This window comes from Glycine soja, chromosome 8, assembly GCF_004193775.1.
Source record: "Glycine soja cultivar W05 chromosome 8, ASM419377v2, whole genome shotgun sequence".
Taxonomy (NCBI): Eukaryota; Viridiplantae; Streptophyta; class Magnoliopsida; order Fabales; family Fabaceae; genus Glycine; species Glycine soja.
Window position 1 is genome coordinate 12703136 of NC_041009.1, and position 22470 is coordinate 12725605.

At 28.8% G+C, this 22470-nt stretch overlaps 1 protein-coding gene across 1 annotated transcript; it reads left to right on the plus strand.

Annotated features, from left to right (window-relative positions):
- Positions 1-1637: 1637 nt before the first annotated feature.
- LOC114422047 (aspartic proteinase NANA, chloroplast-like) lies at positions 1638-5491 on the plus strand. Its single transcript, XM_028388227.1, has 2 exons — positions 1638-2667; positions 4410-5491. Exons 1-2 carry the CDS (start codon positions 1967-1969, stop codon positions 5230-5232), a joined length of 1524 nt encoding a protein of 507 aa, XP_028244028.1. The 5' UTR covers positions 1638-1966; the 3' UTR covers positions 5233-5491.
- The last annotated feature ends 16979 nt before the right edge of the window (positions 5492-22470 follow it).

The following is a 22470-nucleotide window of genomic DNA, read 5'->3' on the forward strand; positions in this document are numbered from 1 at the left end:
CATTATTATGTCTAAGAAACTAATCTTCATATAATTTTCAAGATAATTTTTTTTGCAATGATATTTATGATAGTTATTATAAAAATAACAAACTTTTTTTTAGTAACATTGTAAAAAAAACATTTATAATGTATATACATTATTTATTCTTTGATTATGGATGATTAATAAATACAAAATTCGTAAACCAAACCTAATGCAATTTCTATTCTATCTAACAATTTCAAAATAATAATAAAATTTCAAGTGCAAAATTAAAATTAGGGCTATACAATGAAGTAGTTAGATTCACTCACAATTCGTTCAATTAAATCCAATTTAAAGACAAATCATTGGGTATTGAATTTTAAAATCTTCAATTCAACAGAACCTAACGCGAGATCGCTGCAGCTTTTATGTAAACCAAGATCTGAGTCTGTGAGTCATCATCATCTGAGAATTTAAAATGGCTTTAAATTAGTTTCGAGCCTAACACCCCACGCCACAACAACACCCATTTTTTTCTTTGATTTCCTTAATTACCACAATTACCGTTTTGATAATCTAAAAAAGTAAATTAAACTGACCCTATCCGGACAAAACATATAGCAAACCAACAAACTAACCAAAAACAAAAACCCCACTCAAAATAATAATATCCAGGGTGGTGGTGCGCAACTAAACCAGCGTCCAAAATAGGTTAACACTGCGATAACTGTGCAACAATCATGAAAGCGAACCAAGACAAAACCGGGAAAACAAATAAACAAAAACGACGTGGAGAGAGAAATTAAGAGCGAAGCACAAGACAAACAACAAACTAACACCAACTCAAACTTCTTTTTTTTTTTTTGTAATATTGTAGTTTTCTTTTTGGTGATGAACGCCAACACAAACTAAATTACCAAATATTCATCATCATCATATCATATTATATTATATATATTCCTTAAAAAAAATCATATTATATATATACCAAATATTATATATATTGATAGTGTATAGAATTGGTTTAAAAAAAATAGTGTATAGAATTTTATATTGTTATCTGATTACAATTTACTATTTAAGTTAGATTTTTTTTTATATTAATCCATATTAGTCAGAAAAAAATATTAATCTACATTAAAGTTAAAATTACAATCATGATTTTTTATTGGCTCACACTATAAAAGATTTTACATTAAAATTCTCTTCATATCAAAAGTTGTTAATATAAGTAGTTCCATGTTTGACTTTTTTAACTAATTAAGGGTTGAATTTGATCTTTAAAAAGCTTGCTGTTATGACCTAAAATATTGTTTTTATTTCAAAATGAACCTATTTACCGGTGAGATAGAAGTGATTAAGTTGAATGTCGAATAAAAAGTGTTAGATATTTTATAAATATTACACAAACAAAAAAAAAAACTTTGTAATTAATTAACCGTGTTAGATCACTTATAATAAATCATATTGTATCTAAGTTTTATCTTTTTTTTTTTTCATTGATGATACAATGAATCAACGGGACATAATATTTGAGTTTGTTAAAAGAGTTGTTTAGATTTAGTGTGTGAGATGTCGGATTAGGATTATCTTAGAATAAAGATAGTAAGAGTAAAAAGAAAAGAAAAGAAAGAATAGTAAGTATATATGTATATATAGGCAAAGCCCCAGAACCCCAAAGGCGAAAAGAAAGGCCCTACTAGCTTTTTTTTGTGTGCCTCTGAAACACCATTCTCCTATATCACACAAATATATCTTTGTTACCTGTGTCCCCCACCTCCATCTATCCTAGTAAAATGGACCCATATGCACCAAAACCAGCTCAATCTCATTTCTAGCCCCCCTTTATTCTCCCCCTCTCATTCCATTCTTCTCCCAAATCAAACCACATTATACCCATTACCCATTACCCATTACACATTCTTCTTCTTCTTCTTCTTCTTGTTATTATTATTAATTAATTAATTACCATTAGCAATAAAGACACAACATTTTTTTGATGGGGAGGAGGATGATGCAATGGAACACCATCACCAAAGCTTCAATTCTCATCACCATCACCCTCCACTTGATTCTCCCCGTGGCCGTTAACAGCATGAGGCTCGAACTGGTGCACAGGCACCACGAGCGCTTCTCCGGCGGCGGCGGTGACGTGGATCAGGTCGAAGCGGTGAAGGGTTTCGTAAACAGGGACGGCCTGCGGCGGCAGAGGATGAATCAGAGGTGGGGTGTTAGTAATTACGACAGAAGAAGAAAAGGCTTGGAAACAACGACGACGACGGAGGTGGAAATGCCGATGCGCGCGGGGCGCGACGATGCCCTCGGCGAGTACTTCACCGAGGTCAAGGTCGGGAGCCCCGGGCAACGGTTCTGGCTCGCCGCGGACACCGGCAGCGAGTTCACGTGGTTCAACTGCGTAATGCGGAATGCTACAACAACGGCAACAACCAAGAAGACCAGGAAGAACAAAACCAAAAAGAAACATCATCATCACAGCAAGAGGAACAGGACGAGGACGACGAGGAGAACAAAGAAGAAGAAGGCCAAGAGTAATCCCTGCAAGGGGGTGTTCTGTCCGCATAGGTCTAAGTCCTTTCAAGCTGTCACGTGTGCGTCGCAGAAGTGCAAGATTGATCTCAGTCAGCTTTTCTCGCTCAGTCTTTGTCCCAAGCCTTCTGATCCTTGCTTGTATGACATCAGGTTCGTCAATTTCTTCTTGTTTTTTTTCTTTTTTTGTTATTTTTATTATTATTTTCGGGTGGTGGTAGAATATATATATATTATGTTTTGTTTGTTGATTTTGGATTTTTGGTGTCAATGAATTAATGGGGTTGTTGTGGAAAGATGGAAGGAATGGGGCAACGGTTTTCTTTCTGGAAAAAAAGACAGAGAAATGCCTTCTGTTTTCTTGATTATGGAAAGAGTAATATACACAAATACTTTATTTTTTAAAACAATCATTTAACACTTCTTATTTTTCTCTTGTTTCTTTTTTTTCTTATTACATCATAAATGTTATTATATTTATATTTTTTTTCTCTAGTGTCAAATAACATATTAACATTTTTCCTCCAAAAACAAGTGTTGCTATTGATTTGGGTGGGATTGGTCAAGTGTTTCAGATCAAGTGGGAGGTACCACTTTATTCAAAATAGACCAACATGATGAAAGGAAGATTATTAGATGCTAAATTAAAAAAAGTTAGAATTTTGGTGAAAGAGATGTTTATTTTCAGTGATAAAACAATGTTTTTTTTTTTTTTAAAATTCAGTTGGAAAAAAATGAATTGGATGAGGGAGGGAGAGTGGATGAAGGTGGAAGGAGAGAGAAGGGAGAAATCAATGGCTGTCTTTTTGGGCCTCAAATTTAGTTTGTGTTTTGTGGGCGACGGAGATGGCTAATTAAAGCGGTTGGGAGGCGTATGTCCTTTTTTAAAAGTAATATAAGATGTCTAGTTCCATTTTAAAAGCTAGCCAAAGATATTTGGAATGTGTCTCTTCTGAAACAAAGTTGAGTTTGATTTTTTTAATTATTATTATTAATATTATCATTCTCAATTCTTACACTTTTGTTTATGGGATTTAGAACATTGTTAAGTATGGCATGATTCTAGGCACAATTCCATCTTTATGATTTGTGAATTGAGCCGTGGTGGTTGTTGTTTGGTTTTAAGGTTCAAACGATAATACTATTAGTTGCACAATACCATTTATTTTATTTTTGGGTACTTAGAGAAAATTTTCCTCAATTTTTCACATAGCATTATGCTATTAACATCACATTTTAGAGCCTTAAACCTTTAAGGAGCAGTTAAAAGAACAGAACATTTTTCTAGTCCTGTAAAGCATTTAAAAGTTCTTAAAAAAGGGGTGAGTGTACATTTATAACAATCCTCCTGTTTATGGCCATTATATTCAAAGATTTAAATGTGCTAGACTTGTTTCCTTTCTTTAGTATAGAAAGAAAAAAAAAAAGCCTTGTGGGGGACTAATTAACAAAAAGGTACCCCTCATACACAGACACAAGCACAAAAAGTGGCATGCTCCTGCTGGTGAACCAGCAGCCATTCTTTCCAGCATCCAACCATGGTTATAAATGAGAATTTAATGTTATTAGGTGAGCATCACATGACCCACATTTCTGCATCCAACAAGAGTCTATGCCTGCAAAATAGACCATCCTTCTAACAAGTTCACCTACAAAACCCTATTTACATGCATGTTTGGATTAAAATTGGGAGAGATCAAAAGTACTTTTACTCGAGAAGTAACAATTTTTTCCTTCTCAATTCATCATTGGAAGGTGCAATTTTACATTGGAATTCACAAAAGTATTTTTTTAACTAAACCAAAACATTGGCTATAGTTTTTTCACTTTAATTTTTCCAATCAGAGTGAACAACCCCTCTTCAATTTTGACTTTTCTAATCTTATCCTTGACAGCTATGCTGATGGATCATCTGCAAAGGGATTCTTTGGCACTGACACTATCACAGTAGACCTCAAAAATGGAAAGGAAGGAAAATTGAATAATCTCACAATTGGGTGCACAAAATCCATGGAAAATGGGGTAAACTTCAATGAAGACACTGGAGGTATATTGGGGCTAGGCTTTGCCAAGGACTCATTCATTGATAAAGCAGCTTATGAATATGGTGCCAAGTTCTCCTATTGTTTAGTTGACCATTTAAGCCACAGAAACGTTTCAAGTTATCTAACCATTGGTGGCCACCACAATGCCAAATTGTTGGGTGAAATCAAAAGAACAGAACTCATTTTGTTCCCTCCATTCTATGGTGTGAATGTGGTAGGCATCTCAATTGGGGGCCAAATGCTGAAAATCCCACCTCAGGTTTGGGATTTCAATTCTCAAGGAGGCACCTTAATTGACTCAGGCACAACCTTGACTGCACTACTTGTTCCAGCCTATGAGCCTGTTTTTGAGGCCTTGATCAAGTCTTTAACAAAAGTCAAGAGGGTCACTGGTGAAGACTTTGGAGCATTGGATTTTTGCTTTGATGCTGAGGGGTTTGATGATAGTGTAGTGCCAAGATTAGTGTTCCATTTTGCAGGGGGAGCAAGGTTTGAGCCACCAGTGAAGAGCTACATCATTGATGTGGCACCCCTAGTGAAGTGCATTGGAATTGTTCCAATAGATGGGATTGGTGGTGCATCTGTCATAGGCAATATTATGCAACAAAATCATCTGTGGGAGTTTGACTTGTCAACAAACACTATAGGGTTTGCCCCTTCTATCTGCACTTAATTATTATTAGTTATTCTTGTAATCTTGTGAAAATGTGATCATTTCATTTTTTTTTTACTCTCCCTTCCCTCATTTTCTTGCGGGCACAAGCAAGTCACATTGGTGCTTGTCTTGTTCGAATTGGATTTTTATTATTCTTTTTTATTTTCTATTTTTTCACCTTTGTAAAATATTACGTGTAAACATGTATCATACATCTAAATTCAACTTCTTATGATGTTAATGATACGTGGCTGGGCCACAGATTTCCTTTTAGATATACAATTTCTTGTATTGACATTATCTTCCCTGTCTCTCCCTCTATCTTATTTTACTTCTCTGCAAAAAAATATAAAAAAACAAAGCTTTTAATCTATTATTACAATTAAGGAAAACTTATTAAGAGCTTAAATAATATAAATTATATTTTATCATAAATAAGTCATTGATTCATGTGGTTCAGCACGTCTTTTATTGATTAAGATCAACAATTCAATAAAAAAAAAATTGGATAAGAAGTCATGATTAAAAATATTGTTTTACTCTAAATAGACTAACTTTGTCAAAAGAGATTAGTTAGGTACTAAATAGAAGTATTAAATATTTCTAGATTAAAAAAAAAAGGAAATTACATGCTATGCTTTCACACCTCCTTCCATTTTCATGACCTATGTCTACATAATTATTTTTTTTAGAAGTTGACTATAAGTTTAAGATGATAGTAGTAATAACTTCACTTGCTTACTTAATTACTTCTCGTTATATATATATTACTTTTATAATTTCATGACCTATGCATAGTGATCAGTTTGTTGTTTTGGCAAAGATTAATGATTGGTTAAATCGGTGATACTTCACACGGTAATTAATATATATTTTTTATGTAAAAATTATATATAAAATCATTTTAAATATAAAAATTACCCTTGTCGAAGCAGCTGGCAGAATAACAACAACAAGAAAAAAAGAAAAGAAAAGAAAGAGATTGCGGCTACCAACAGGGAATTTGTTTTGTGATACAAACTATATATGCCTGCCTGGTGCTCAAGAAGCATTGTCCTAGCTATGAATAATAAAGAGATGTCACAATCAAATGCTAATTTATGGTTTGTGATAAGCGAATAAAGATAGCTAGCATATATCTGCATCATATATTATGTCGTGACAAAGTATATGTTCTTTTGTTGTTGTTGTTTTTCTGTAATTTTGATATAGTACTGTCCAAGTGTAAAACTTTTGAAATCGTGAATTAATTAAAAATATATTCTAAATGTAATATTTAAACTGATTATTACAAAAACAATATTTTTATAATTTGATTAAAATAATGGTGTTCGTATATTTGATAAAATATTAACTCTCTAGGGTCTACAACAAGATGGAGTCCTTATCTCAAATACTATGTCTAATCAGCCTTAATTAATTCTGAAATCCTGGCCGACATCATATTTTTAATTTTTCAGCCTTTTTCCTTTCCAAGTTTCCATCATTGATATTTGAGATATTGTATATCTGGATAATGAAACAACCAATATTTCGATTAGTGATTCCACCAACAGAAATAACAGAAACCTTCTTTATCTACAATGTTCTATCGATAGGATACTTGTCACAAAAATGGAAAATGACAAATCAAATCTATATAGGAAAAGCCAAGTTATATATTCCGTGCTGAAGATAAGTTTAGCGTTTAAATCATTAATTTGATACATAATATATATAGAATATTAATACATCATGTATCTAGAGTCACAAACTATATGAGTTGATTAAAACCCTTATCAACAAACACGGGTGGCTTGTTTTGAGTGACCAAATATATTAACTCTATGCTCTCATTTGCTTTCCGTTTTAATAAAGTCACATTGAAAATTCAGTATATAGACAAATAGATTGAGACTTGTGCAGTAGTTTAAGACATAAGAATGCTCACTGAGTGGCAGCAATGCAAAGCATGTGTATCCAATTTCGTCACTTCAATCATTGACGCCTATCATAAGAAGAGAAGGGGATAATTGATGATGATAATTAAATTGTCGTGCAACATTAAGAAAATCACTTGAATAATGTGAAGACGTAATTATTCTTTAACACGTACCATTCATTTTTCTTCATATGATATGTATATGGATGTATACTTAAATTATTTACACTATAGAATGCTTGATGTATCTTTGGGGTACTCAAATGAATCGTTAGTAGGACAAATTATCCGTAGTAGTTAACAGTTTGGAGTTTGTGCTATGTATGACAAAGACTGCGTATGAAATTTAATCTTTCTTCTACTTTTTGCCTTTGCTTTCCTTTCTTTTTTTTTTTTTTTGTTTTATATTTTAATTTAAGAAGAAATGAAACCTAATCATCACGTGCAATGTTTGGATTCTGTGGAATAATGGCATCTGGACACCTAATAAGATAAAGAGGGCCTTCAACTAATGCAAGCCCGTTTCTAAAAAGATTCTGTTCAACACAATTCATGTTGATGGGAATTGGGAAAGATTGATTTTTTTTCTTCTTTTTCTTTTAAAACCTGTCCCTTACATGGATGAAGATCGGATGAATAAGATTTTAAATGTTCTCCTAAAAAAAGATTTTAAATGCTACCCCCTGTCATTTTTATAAAAAAAAAATAGTATAATACTCCTGCAATTAATTTTCACGCATATTTTAAAATAATTTATATATACACTAATAAATTGATATATGTTAAATTTATCAATGTAATGCAAAATTATAAATTAACATATATTAATTTCCAATCAGAATCTTAGTCACAATTATTGTTTGTTGTCCCTATATAATAATGTGTTTTGTGGGAAAATTTTATTTGTTATATACTTATTCTAATTATTACTTGTTCAAATATAAAAAATGAGTGTTTAATGATATGTATTTTTTCCTATTCATTTAACAATTTTAATTTTAATATTATTATAATATATATTTTTATTATTAATATCACCCGCGTGTATAGTTGATAGAAGTAGAGAGAAAATCTTAAAAGAAATAATCATGTGTTACCTATTATATATATATATATATATAGTTATATAGTTATTCTCAAACAAAAATAAAAGATTCAAACAATCTCATGTCCTAAATTTAATTAAAGTTTCATAAAACTTTAGCTTCAAACACAAAATTCAATAAGAAAAATACATAATAAAATTATTAAAATATATATTATAAATGAATTTTCTTTCTTTGACACTTGTTAACAAAATTTTAATTCATATATCAAGTAATCTTAATGTACATTTTACTTAATTTATTGTAGAGAAATAATTATTTTGTAAATTTTAAAAAAAAATTGTGCATAAATAATATTTTTAAATTTATGTCGAATTAAGAATGGTAATCATTATTAATTATTATTTCTATTTTTATTAAGTGGAGAATATAAATTTCTTTACGGATTTAATTAGAGTATACTGATAATATAAAGAATTTTTTCAATGATACATAAAAATAATTATATTTTCATATAAAACTGAATCTCTAACGATGTAAACATGAAAAATATTGTTAAGGTGTAATGCATAAAGAATTTAAACAAATATTGTTGATTCCAAAAATTATTATAGAATAAAGTAGTTATTTTAGTTTAAAAAGTTACTAATTAATAACCTTCCACCTAATCAAATACCTTAATTGATTTTAATGAAATTCTATTTCAAACTAAAATTTTTATTATTAATATTAAATAATTATTACTATTTTATTCATTTTTTTTGGTTAAGTAAACTTTAAGTTCAAAATTATTAAAGTAATCATTAGTGTGAATAATATTTTATCCTAGATAATGTTAATGTATGAATTCTCTTTACTTACTAACCAAAGAATAACGTTTTTTTTCATAATTGATCATGCATATAAATAGGTTAGAGACTGATAGGCTCCGGGAATGATCTAACACTATATTATCATATATAATCGATCACGGTTTTGATAAACAAAAATAGTTAAAATTGACCAAGGGGATCTAGTTCCATTTGCGAGTACATGATTATTACTTTTTTGGAACAACCAAATAAATTATATTAATACTCGGTAGCAGATACCCAATTACAAAATAATTGTGTTTAATGGTTAATCAATATTTACACCAGAGTATCAGTTAACCCTAATAATGCTTTTAGATATAGTTCACGGGCAACTATAAAGGGAAGAATTTTTTTCCTATTCCATACATACTCCAATTGTTTCTCTCGGACTTGTAGTGTGTATTCGAAGATAAGAAAGTGATCGATGTCGGCATAAAAAGATTAATAAAATAAATCAATGGTCAACATATCAATGTAATGCACATATACTACAAAATCACAGATCTCTGGTTTCCGTGGCTAATTTTAAAATGCCACGTGATGCATTGTTGGACTCTGGAATACAAGCAACAATAATCAACCAAATCTTCCTTGAGGAAACTGCAATATATATACCTATTTGTGAAGGTGTGAAAATAGGGTTGAGTGGTGGATACAACACAAAAAGGATAAATTACGGTTTACTGTTTATATAAATTAAGGTTTATTAGAATTGCAAAACTCTAAAAACTTCTACATCTCAAAAAATTAGGAGTGATAATATCAAAGTTTTTAGGTTTACTACTATTGTTATTGTAGTTGCATTGGATACATGTGTGTAATTTTCCACAATATCAAAAGATTACGATGAAATTATAACCGAAACCGCACTTTATAATCTTAGAGCTAGCGGACCAATTGGGTTCAAACTAGAATTTTTAATAAGAAAGGTTGATGCATATAAATTTAACAAACTCAGCCAACATTTTCAATCAATTTGAATTCAAAATTTTTGTAACCCAACTTAATTAAATTCATTTTCACCCTACGAAAAATATCCTTGTCTAAACCACAAAACTGTTTTTTTTTTTACAATTTGGGGATATATTTTTTTAAAATTACCAAATGAGAACATTTTTTGAATTAATTCACATTTAGGGGTTAGTCATAAAAGTTGTATATTACTCTTAAATGAGAACTAATTCAAAAGTATCATCATTTTAAAAAAAAAAAACCCCCGCAAAGCCTATTACTTACACTTAACATAATACAATCTAGTGAATAAAATTATAGAAAATAGCTTTTTGATTACCGAAAGCATCCCCAATAATCAAAAGTTTTCAAGGCAGGTTGGGGAGTTCATGGTTCCCCCAAAATTCAAACGTTTAATCTGTATGATGTTACACGACATCTTCCAAACTTGGTCAGCAAGCATATTAACACGATACTACGTATATTATATATATATGCCCCATGTGCGAATTGGAGAGGACTGAACCTGCTGCTATAAGCTTTCAACCACTGTTGGCAATCATCCACCTACATACATGCATCTTCTATACGCTAGATTTATGGAAACAAATCATGAACTTAAATGAAAGATCAGGAAATAAATTGTGTTGAATTGGATGCTAATCTATTAGTAACAATCTTTTACTTTAGACAAAGAAAAATGTAATATGTAACTTTAGAAAACAATTTATTATGCAAAATACTACTACCATACTTATATAGTATATATAAGAAATAATAATGTAATTCAAAATAAACTGGGATTGGATCTGGTCATAGAGATTAGTCTTTCATAACGTCAAGAGTCAAGGTTTGAATTCGTATTAGAAAAAGTGTTCGCATTTAATCGTCTAACCTCAAACAAAATTATTTTTTAAGAAAGAGACCTGTGAAAAAAAGAGATAGTAATTCATAAATGATAAGTGACATTTAGCATGTCCATTGAAGTATAACCAATTATTATTGATGAATATAGATGCAACTTTACTAAACACTTAAAATTATAAATATTATACAATTAAATAAAGAGCATATATAGTAAACGAAAATATATAGAAGATGATCACTATTTTGCACTTGGCAGACCAAAAGCAAATTAAACACCAATCAATCATTGGTGTGTTTTACATCAATTAAGGCGCATTACCCGGCCTTGGTCATATATTATCTAGCCACTTTTCCTACTCTTGTATGTTTCTGTCTTTTTTTCTACTTATTTTTTAATGCACTTAATTGGCCTAAGGCTATGATATTCAGCATATATTATATATATAATATAAAGGTCAGGAAATTTTTGAAGAACAAGTATATGACTGAGATTATTTTCTCTCGACAGAATAAAAATGAAGGTGTAAGTATTTTCTCAAGTCCATGTGCACACAATGCACACTTATGGTCAAAATCTAAGCTGAATTTATAATGTAATTTGTCACATGCAGTGCCTCAAAGCAGTCACTTGCTAGCTAGCAATTATTATCTTGTGAACTTATCAAATGGCTGTTAAAACGCACGTCAGTTTATAGTCGAAAGCGTTTATATAGGTAGAACATAATTAGGAGCATAACATGGTAGAGAAAAACGGAAAACCAATGTGGATAAAGACGACGGGCATAGATAAAAATTAAAAAGAAAACATATTGAAGAAAAGAAAGAGCTTAATTAATATATATGCATATCACATATGTACAATGTGCAATGTTTTCTCATCCTAGTACAGCAAAATCATGATTCTGTCATCCATATTAATTTTGAAATTGAGAAATGGTAGAGACCAATGACAAAACTCATTCGGACCAATAACAACTCCCAAGTTTGACAATGAAAGAATGGTCCCGGGCCATTGGAATGAAGCATATATATTTGGTGCTGCTATTCTCAACCTTTTTTTTCCTCTTCTCACCCTTCTTTTCAAAAATAAGCAATAGACCTCACTACCCCTCTCCCAGACCCAGGTCCCTACACCCACTTCCTTTCTCTCCTCACTTTCCCCTTATTCTGCAATCTGCAACACCATCTTTCCTCTTTTCCTATTTTCTTCTGATGTGATTATGCCTTCACACCTTTTTTATATTTATTTTTCAATCCAATAGGATTATGATTTTATTGTATATTTATAAAAATCAGAATTGCGAGTTTGTTGTGTCTAAACATAGATGCACAAAAAAATCACAACAATTTTATTATGTATGAGTTTATATATAAAAAAAATTCATGATTCTATTATAAATCTAGATTTAGATATACAACCAAATCTCTATTTAGTTGTAGATATGATTTAAATACATAATAGAATTATGATTACATATTATATTTTACACACACATATATATATATATATATATATATATATATATATATATATATATATATATATATATATATTCTCTGAACTATTTAATTGCCATATAAGTTACATTTTTAATATTAATCAAATTAGTTATGATATAAATTATCTTAATGAAAACACATATTACCTTTTTTAAAAAAGCAATAGAATAAATTGTAATATAAATTATATTTTTAATTAAATTTCGAGTTAATGACAACACATGTTATCCTTTTTAATTGAAATCCACTTAATTATAATACAAATTATTTTAATAATTAATTTAATTACTTTTATAAATTATTTTTTATCATAATTTTATTCAATTTCAATGAAAATTTATATGATATTGACTACTATTAAAAAGAGTAAATTGTATCTTAATTAATTTAATTTTAATTCTAAAAAATAATTTATATCACATTAATTTGATTATTTTATATATTCAGTGTGTTTTCGTTGATCAAAATTAACAACTGAATTTTGTCGTGTATTTTGATCAATGCAAATACTTTATGTTTTGTTAGGAGGTGCAAATCCAATACACAATGAAATGTAATTATGTTGATAAAAAAAACAATAAAATTGTGTTATTGTTGTATATTTTTTCATCTTTCTCTTGTAACAGAAATTCAAATTTTTTTTGTGATTACAGTCCAGTGAAATTGTGTTTTCTTAAAAAAAAATTGGAATAAGAAAAATACAATAAAGCTAGAGGTGGAAATACCGAAAATGAAGTTCAGAAAAGCAGCTCCCAACATATTCATATAGTCAGTAACATCACATGCATGGCCCATGGAGATATTTGTTTGACTGATGCATGGCCCATGAAGATTCCTACCCATATTGTTTGCTACAAGTCATGAGAAACCAAGGGGAAAAAAATAATCCTGACCGACAAAAGAAATACGCATCTAGTATAGAAATTGGAAAAAGAAATAAAAAGTGACAAAAACAAATCATTAATTTTTAAAAAATATAATTTGTTGGACTTAAAATATAAATTACTCGTAATTCAAATTTTATGGTGCCGAATTGCAATTATTTTTCACATTTTATTTTGATTTGGCTTGAAAGCTTAGAAGACTACTCACAAAATTAAGAACATTAAAACAATAGGTTAAATTTAATCTATATGTATCTATATTATTTGATAATTTTAAATTAGGTCCTTGAACTATCAAGCTTTATATATGAAGAGTTTTTTTTAGGCCCAATATGAAGAGTTAAATTGTATAAATATTGATATCGATTATAACATTACATGCGATATATATATATATATATATATATAAAAGTAATTTTGCTTCACCATCTGCATATTAGAATATTTAGAGGAAAATGAAAAAATTATAAGCTAAATTATAATTTTAATCCCTTTTAATTTTTTATCTGTAATTTCAATCTTATTTTTTTAATTCATGATTTCAGTGGCACATTTTAAAAAAATCCTACTTTTATTCTTATCGTCCATTCTGGGTACGTTTTATTTATGTTTATTAATCAAATATTGATTAGAAAACAAGTATTGATTACAAGTTGAAGTCTAAAATTATATAAATATTGATATCGATTATAACATTGCATTATAATCAAATATTGATATCGATTATAAATATTGATATCGCTTAGTCTAAAATTGATTTTCATTATAAGTTGAAGTCACATTTTCTATGTTCATTAATCAAATATTGATTACAAAACAAGTATTCTAATATGTTACTTTTGACTTTACAATTATTTTTAACATCACTTATGGTATTTTTTTAGACTCCCCTAAATCTAAGAACATAAGTATTGTTTAACATTAAGTCACATGTGGCTTCACAAACAAAAGTTGAATGCATACAAGTATTTTTTAACACTCAATGAGTGAATAAACAATTAAGTTCAAATACAAGATAACTGTGTTTCACAAAGAATAAATTAATGAAACTTGTATATCAATCATCTAGTGATTTCACTAGAGTTTTACTTCAAATATTGTCTTGTTCTTTTGTAAAAAATTTTGTCAGTCGCTTCCTTGATGGAGATGACCTTTTATAGACTTCAGTGGAGGATCTGTTACGAGATCAACGTTAATTCCTTAACATAATTGTTGTCTCACACTGAAGGATAAGACGACGTGTCATGCTCTGAATGGAGAGGAATGACCCATAGTATAGACAACGCGATTTGTTTTTTTGTCGGTAGTGAAAGTGACCTTTAAGAGAGTATTTTGTGAAAACCTTTTATTCTCTTCTATATTGTCATCTTCTTAAATTCAAGCCTTGGCCATTCAAAAATTAGAGACACAAATAAATTCAAATAAAACAGAACACGTGCACTTCCCTTTTTTGTCATTCTGAATCTTTTTGGATTTACTTGAGACTGGACGCGCGAGTTAACTCAAAGACAATGTGTTGTACTGATTTACACAATGGTGAATACTCTTTGGAATTAGCGTGTTGGACGCTTAGATAAAACATAACATACTCTCTTCAATTGTGGATGATACTTAATATTGTAAATACCTTTAACATAATAATCATGTTCACTAATAAAAAAATTTATTAAAATATCAATAATTTATACTATTGTTATACATCAAAATTCAAAGTGGATGAGACTAATGATCATCCAAACCTGACACTAAACATATTACATAATTAGTTTTTTTTATTAACTATGATGTTTTTTTAGACCAAGAATATTTTCAACTTAAAGACAATCATGCTTGAGTTGGATTTATATAGATGATAAAGTTTTCTTTATAAATATTTAATACAACTATGTACCAAAAACTTGAACTCAAGATTTCTATTTAAGAAGAAACAACCCACTCCAGTTGATCTATTTGACGGTATTATAATGCTTTTTTAGAATACCCGTCACCATCTCCTTAAGAGTATTTAAGAACAATCATAAAAAAAGTATTTAAGAACATAAAATAAGTTAATTTTCTTAAATACTGGTTCAAAATTTATAATAAGTAATGAAATTATATAAAGCACATGTATTTAATTAATGTTATCCTATCACTTTTTTCATTTAGTGTCGAAAAAGCTATACACGTGCACTCCATATTGAAGTCGAAAACGTGGCAGCTCATACTCTCTTAGTTCATAAACCATAATAAAAACATAAAATCAATCTGAATCTGTTTAAATAAGTTATATATATATAGAGAGAGAGAGAGAGACACACACACACAAGAAGATGGGATTGATGGCCACGGCACGCGAATTCTCCACGGAGTGATAGGTGGCTAAGAATCCTTAGCCATTAAGGCAAACACTGACTTTGACAAAGCCAGAGAAACTATGACAATAAATAATAAATTAAAATTTAAAATTCTGTTTCTTCTACGTTCTCTCCTTTTATTTTTTCTGTCTTTATTTATTTTCCATCTTCTAGTAGATTCCTAGTCCCTCTTTGTCTTCTTTGAAATATACAAATTATATTATACTATTTCCCTAAGCAAACACCAACACGGCTTCCGAACAATAAAGTAAAGCAAATTAAGGATTGGATTTGTCATTTCTATTTTTTTTTTCGATTAAAGTCTAAGTTCCCACGTTTCTTGCTCAATTGCCTCCATGATATATACCAAATATATTTTGATGTTTTGCATTTAATATGCGAGAATCAGGTTATGTCAACAATATTTAAAAGAAATTTGACAATATATAATTTTTTAAAGGATTTTTCAATATGTAATTAGTAGTTTAGAATGAGTGGAGTAAATGAATTTTAATCATTATATTATTTATGTATAGTTAAGATTAAACTAAGATTTTTCTTTTACAATTGTGTGATCTTTGAATTATTTTTTGCATATATTTTAATGTTCAACATTTAACTCTCTTATCTGTACCACGGTTATTCTCTCTGCATGCACACATCATATTATTAACAAAAAGAAAATATAAAAAATTAATGATTCCGTAAAAAAAGAAAAATAATTGATGAATTATATAATTTCGCATACATGAATATTTCTTTTGTCACTACGTATATTCTTTATTAAGAAAGTTGAAGTAGGCATGCAATCAATACACTCTTTTCGGTTATTTTTTTTTTTTCTTATATATGTTTTACATCAGATTGAATTTTGTTTTGAATATGTTTTATTTTGAGTTCATAATATATTAAAAATTTTATTTTAAATTTGTCATAAGTTTAATAATGACGTTATATCATCATAATAGTTATTAATGTTAGAAAAATTAATTTGTAAGATGATAAATCATTACTGAGAATCAAAATAAAAGTTTTAATATATTGGAGACTCAAAATAAAATTTTTACAGATTTCAAATAACCGAAAAATTATTAAGAAAACTCATAATAAAATTTGGTTATTTATTAAACACTTTAAAAATATTTAATTTTTTTTATCAACTCGGGAAAGAGTACAAAATTAGTACTTTTGTTTGGCCTTTTTCTCTTTTTAGCTTGTAAAAATGACACTGATCAATTTGCCAGCAACGTGGGGAAAAAGATCAGCAAGGAACAAGGTGCTTGTCTTTACCAAACACTCAAGAAATGCATATGAAAATTAGTTGGGGAAAGTTGAATATACAGGTTGCTTAATAGTGTAGTCCTTCGACTCTTCCAACTATTTTATTCTCTTTCATCACTTAACGACACTAAATATACTTAGTTTAGGGAAATTGTGTGTGAAACTTCTTTGCAATTTTTATTTTGTTGGTAGAACTTCCCTGCTTTAACTAAATCAAGTTATTTTTTCCTCCTTTGTAAAAAAAAAAAAAAAGTTTTTTTTCTCTTGCAATTTTTATCTTTAACTATACGATGATGTCATGCATTTGAAAAATACAAAGTATCTCCAGGATCTCCCATTATGGTATGGAATATACCTCCAACTCTAATTATTGAACGTACGTCTTGCTTTATCGTAATTAAAGCCAAATTAGTACTGCATGTTGTCTAGTGTTTAATTTTAGAATGTTTATTTTGTTATTTGCCATTTTGTCTTTCATGTGAAAATACTTTTGGCTTATTATTCTTCATGTTCTCAATCATTCCACCCAAAAAAATTAAAATGTCTTTTAAATTTTCTCTTTGCTTTATGCTTTAGAGAATTATGGTAAAATAATTGCTTTTAATATTTATATTAAATTATAAATTTTAATAACTTTTTTACTCAAAATTATATAAAAAATAACAATTCCGAATTTTTAAGCCTCTTAGCCATCCATGATTATGGATTTTTTTTACAATACAATTAGTCCTATTTGGAGGTAGTTTTACATCATCTTTGAAATAGTCATATGCCTCATTAGTTTAGTATTTGTATCCTAATAGGGAACAAAAGGTTTGATATGTGATGTTTGACTTGATGAAACAAACTGCAAGTGGAACACCAAAAGCTAATGATTTGTTGAAAGCAAAATAATTTTAGTCAACTTAGTTTTTTAAAAAAATTGAAATATTTATATATACACAAGAATGAATCTTATTGTGTATTCTTAACAGGTTTTTATCACCAAAATAATCTTACAAAAACTAAATGTTATTACATTAATAATAAAAATGATTTTTATTAATTACTAAATCAGACATTTTGGAAACAGAGAAATTATGTCACTATTTTACTTTTTCATAAAAAAAATACTATGAATTTTTAGATTTTTAAGAAATGAATTTAACAATAAAACTTTATAAATAAAAAAAGAATACAATGACTCACTAATCTTTTAAAAGATTAAAATGGTAATAAAAAATCTTAAATTAAACTTATTAAGGAGTAAATCCAAGAAAATCAAAATATTTTTTTTTAATATCGAAAGGAAAAGAACAAAGGTTAAGGCACAAACACACAAAACACTTACGCCTAACATCCTCCTCCATAACAAAAGCTAAAGATGGAGGAATGGAATCTAAAAAACTTAAAACAAAATCCCCGACATCGAAAGGGGAGCTTCTCTCTCTATCTTTCTTCAATTTGAGATGCATAAATCAAAATCATTTTTAAATCAAAGTTTATTTTCAAATAAGTATATAAGTATACTTACATAGCGTGCGTCCAAATGAACCTAAAATCTAATGAAGAAAAGTTCAATAGATAGTAATGTGCCCATTCTTGCTTAACTTGATATATATAATTGACCTAAGGTGTAATCTCCTTAATAAAATGAATGGAAGAGATCGTATATTCACCATTAATTTAATCTCTTTCATAAATCGAAGGACATTAATGTCAACATAAAATGAGATGAATGAGAAGCAAAGAATGAAGAAGCTATTTCAACAGCGACCAGAGACCAGATACCAGAGAGGAAAGGGCAGAAAGTGAATGCAATTATCCCATTTCTTAACAACGGTTATATAAGGAAGTCTTCTTTAACTACTTAACTCATAAAATCACCACGAAAGATTAGACCAATATTAACCATTCTTGAATAAATTTGCTAAGAAAGAGTAGTTCTTTTTGTTATTTTTTACTTTTCTCAGCAGTGTTATTTTAAAACCACTCAGAAAGATATAATAGTCCCTATTTAATTACTAAAAAGTATCTACATTAGTATTTTTTGCTTTAATCATAAAAATGGAGGGCCGTGTCTAGCTACTTAAGGGCTGAGGTCAATTATTTACTAATGTTTTATAATCAAATTATTTTAATATGTCTATAAGCATGTGTGTGTTTGTTGCGATCCATAGTCCTACATATTTGAATTACACATTTTTTTTCTAACCATGATATTGATACGAAGAAGACAATGATTAATCTTCATTAAAAACCATAAGTGTATAAGATAATATTCTCCAAGTCAATTATTATTAAAACATAACATAACTATTTTGTAGTGATGTATATTTATATTTGTATTTTTAATAAATTTAAGACAAATGTCTTGATGACCTTACTATCTACACTGTCATGTAAAAATGGTCATCTATTATAGTAATTTATTTCAACTTTATGTCTAAAATTTGCAGTATTTTATACTCTTTTTTTTTTTTTCAAATGTTGGCTTAAATGTCCCTATTTTACTAAATTAATACAGGTAAAAATGTTAATATTTTGTAAAAAAGTTATTCTTATAAAATAATTAAAAATTAAATATGTTTTAGTACCTTGAGTTTCTTTTTTTTATTAGGAGAAACTGAAGAATCGAAAGGAGATAAAAAAAAAAAAGATTTACGATAACTCTTGGTCTTCCACACTTAAAAATTGACTTTTTTAGTCTCTCTCATTAAAAAAAATATACCTATTTTTGTCTCTGATGTTAATGACTAGGTTAATTGTTTTGGTGGCTAATGGATTGACACTTCATAGCTAGTCTACCACATCATTTTTGCTCCATGTGACATAATGTTGCTACATTATATGGGGGTTAAAATTGAACTTTTACATATTTAGAAGGATTAAAATTGAATTTTTACATATTTAGAAGGACCAAGAGTGTTGTTTAATCATAGATAGAATAAAGAGAAAGACATGTGATTATATTAATATTTACAACATTAATATAAAATTAAAATTAGATCCTCAAATTTGGTACACTTAACATGCTTTGACCTTAGGTCGAACAAAGAAAAAAAGATCAATATACTTGAAGACAAATTCTATGGTGAATAAGCTAAATAAGTGATTCACTAGTGAACCACTGATTGTTACCATTGGATATATTACAAAATATTAAAATGTATTATAAAAATTATAATCAGTCTTTATTAGTTAATTAAATACAATTAGTATAATGATCCAACATGCATATCATGTTTAGATAGCATCATTTTTTACTTCATCGTCACCACACACACCAACGACTGAAACTCTGACATATCATTACTACCATGTTATCAATCCAATGATAGGCATGTGGCATGTGGCATGTGGCAGAGATTGTCATGCAGTGGCTTGCGCATATGGGGACTCGTGAAATTGTAAGAAATGAAGAGTTAAGGCGTATTTTCTGGAAACCAAAGTCTCTGGTGAGCTTCCACCGACATTTAACAACGATAGGAATGTCGTAGTCAAGTTCATAGAGATTTCATCATCCTCATCACCATGACACTTAATCGCCTTAATATAAAATATTCAATGTATTAGATTAAAAAAGGAAAATTCGTTAAAACAGTAAACTTATTATATTTTAACTTTGCAATTTGCTTCACATACATATATGCACCAATTAATGATGATCAAATAAAAGTCAAAGTAGATGATTCTCTTAATAGTCATTGAAAGCAGGTTTGCGAGATACATCCTTACATAGTTTAGGGGCTAATTGAGCATGTAGTGAATTGAGTACGAGATCTTACCCCTCATAATGTGGTTCACGTCAATGATGTGTCTAAGTTCATGAGGTTTAGTGGTAGTGGTGAAATGTTGGGTACGAGAATGTGGTGATGTTGATGTGTTGGGGATCTAGCCAACAATGCTTGGTGACAATGACAATGAAGTAGAACACGATGTTCTCTAAACACGATGCATGCTAGATCATTGGACTGCTAAATTTAATTAACCAATAAGGACTGATCATAAATTTTATAATATGTTTAATATTTTATAATATATCCAATGATAATAATTGGTGGTTCACAGGTGAATTGCTCATTCAACTTCTTCATAGTAGAATCTGACTATACTTGAATAAAAAAGGAAAAATAATTTACTAACTAGAATCTACAAATATAAGAGAGAACTTTGCAAGTCAACCTCTTGTATGTTGATTTTTACAATCGTTCGATCCACAAAAGTATTATAGTCTATCTTCCTTATTTTTCTCAAAGAAAATGAAATAAGATCAGCATATGAAACTTTCCTCTAAGATCAAGAATATCTATAAAAAAGGTAATAAAATGTTTGTTTTGAGAAAAAAAAAGGGCTTGAGATTCTTTTTATCAATCAACTAAGGTATGAAGCACATGCTTATAATGAATATTTCCTAGATCTAGTAGCCAACCAAGCCACCTCTAAATGCAAGGAAATCATTAGTGCCATGCCAAGTGATTGAAAGCCAAAGGTTGTGATTAGAGATAGGGTCATGTGCATAAATGCTCTTAGTGGTGAGTTCTCTATCTAGAAGTTCGGGGAATGTCCATACAATACTAAAATTGTGATTGCAACAATTGATATGATAAATTGTTTTTGTCTTTCTAAATATGCAAAAAAATCAATTTTATTCTCTCTAAGTATAAAAAAGTTTAGTTCCTTTTAGGTAACATAATTAAGCCACGTGAAACCAAAATCACATGTGGCGGACAATGGTGTGTTAATAGATAAATCATGTCAGCATTTAACATAACATCATTAGCTTGAGATGAAAAGAAATCTATTTCTCAAAATGAGAGACAAAAAAGTATTTTCTTATTGTAAGAAAAACAAATGAAAACACTATGAAAATGAATAAACTGATAAGCGATGTATTCTAAAGTGTCACTCAATAAATATATTATATTGCAATTAAAAGTTCATTGTTCCTCTTCAAGAATGTATTATATGAGAATAAAATGAATCAAACTAAGGTTATTTCTCCATAAATTTAGATGTGTTGTCAACTAAACTACACCTATTTTGATTAGATAGTTTTATATTGTTACCCAATAAAAAATAATAATATATAATAAAATTATTGACTTTAATGATAATTATCTTAATAATCATATCAATAATGATTTCTAATTGATGAATAATATAATAATTTTACATGAACAAGACATAATTATTACTTTTGGTCCATTATATAAAATAAATGATAATAATATTATGGTTGACTCCCTAATTTTATTTCCCCGCTATTACAAGATGATGTACCAAGCTTAATGTTTGACTCTTAACTTTGTTGGGCTTTTGTCCATTATTTTCATATAAAAAATTGTTATTCTTTTTGTTTTTATTTATAAGATTTAAGTTTGAAATGATATTTGTTATTTTTTATAAGATTCAATTTATAATATTTGCTGTATTAATTATCTTTAGACTAGAAAGACCTATAATTAACAGAAGAAAGAGAATATATTGACAAACAATTAGAAGAGATAGGATAGGAGTATAAAAAACAAGAATAATTTTAAAAAAATTATAAATTTAAGACAAATTTATTGTTATAAACTAACTTAAGCAATTTTTTAATGTTAATGAATTAAGTAATTTGGTCTTATAAATAGG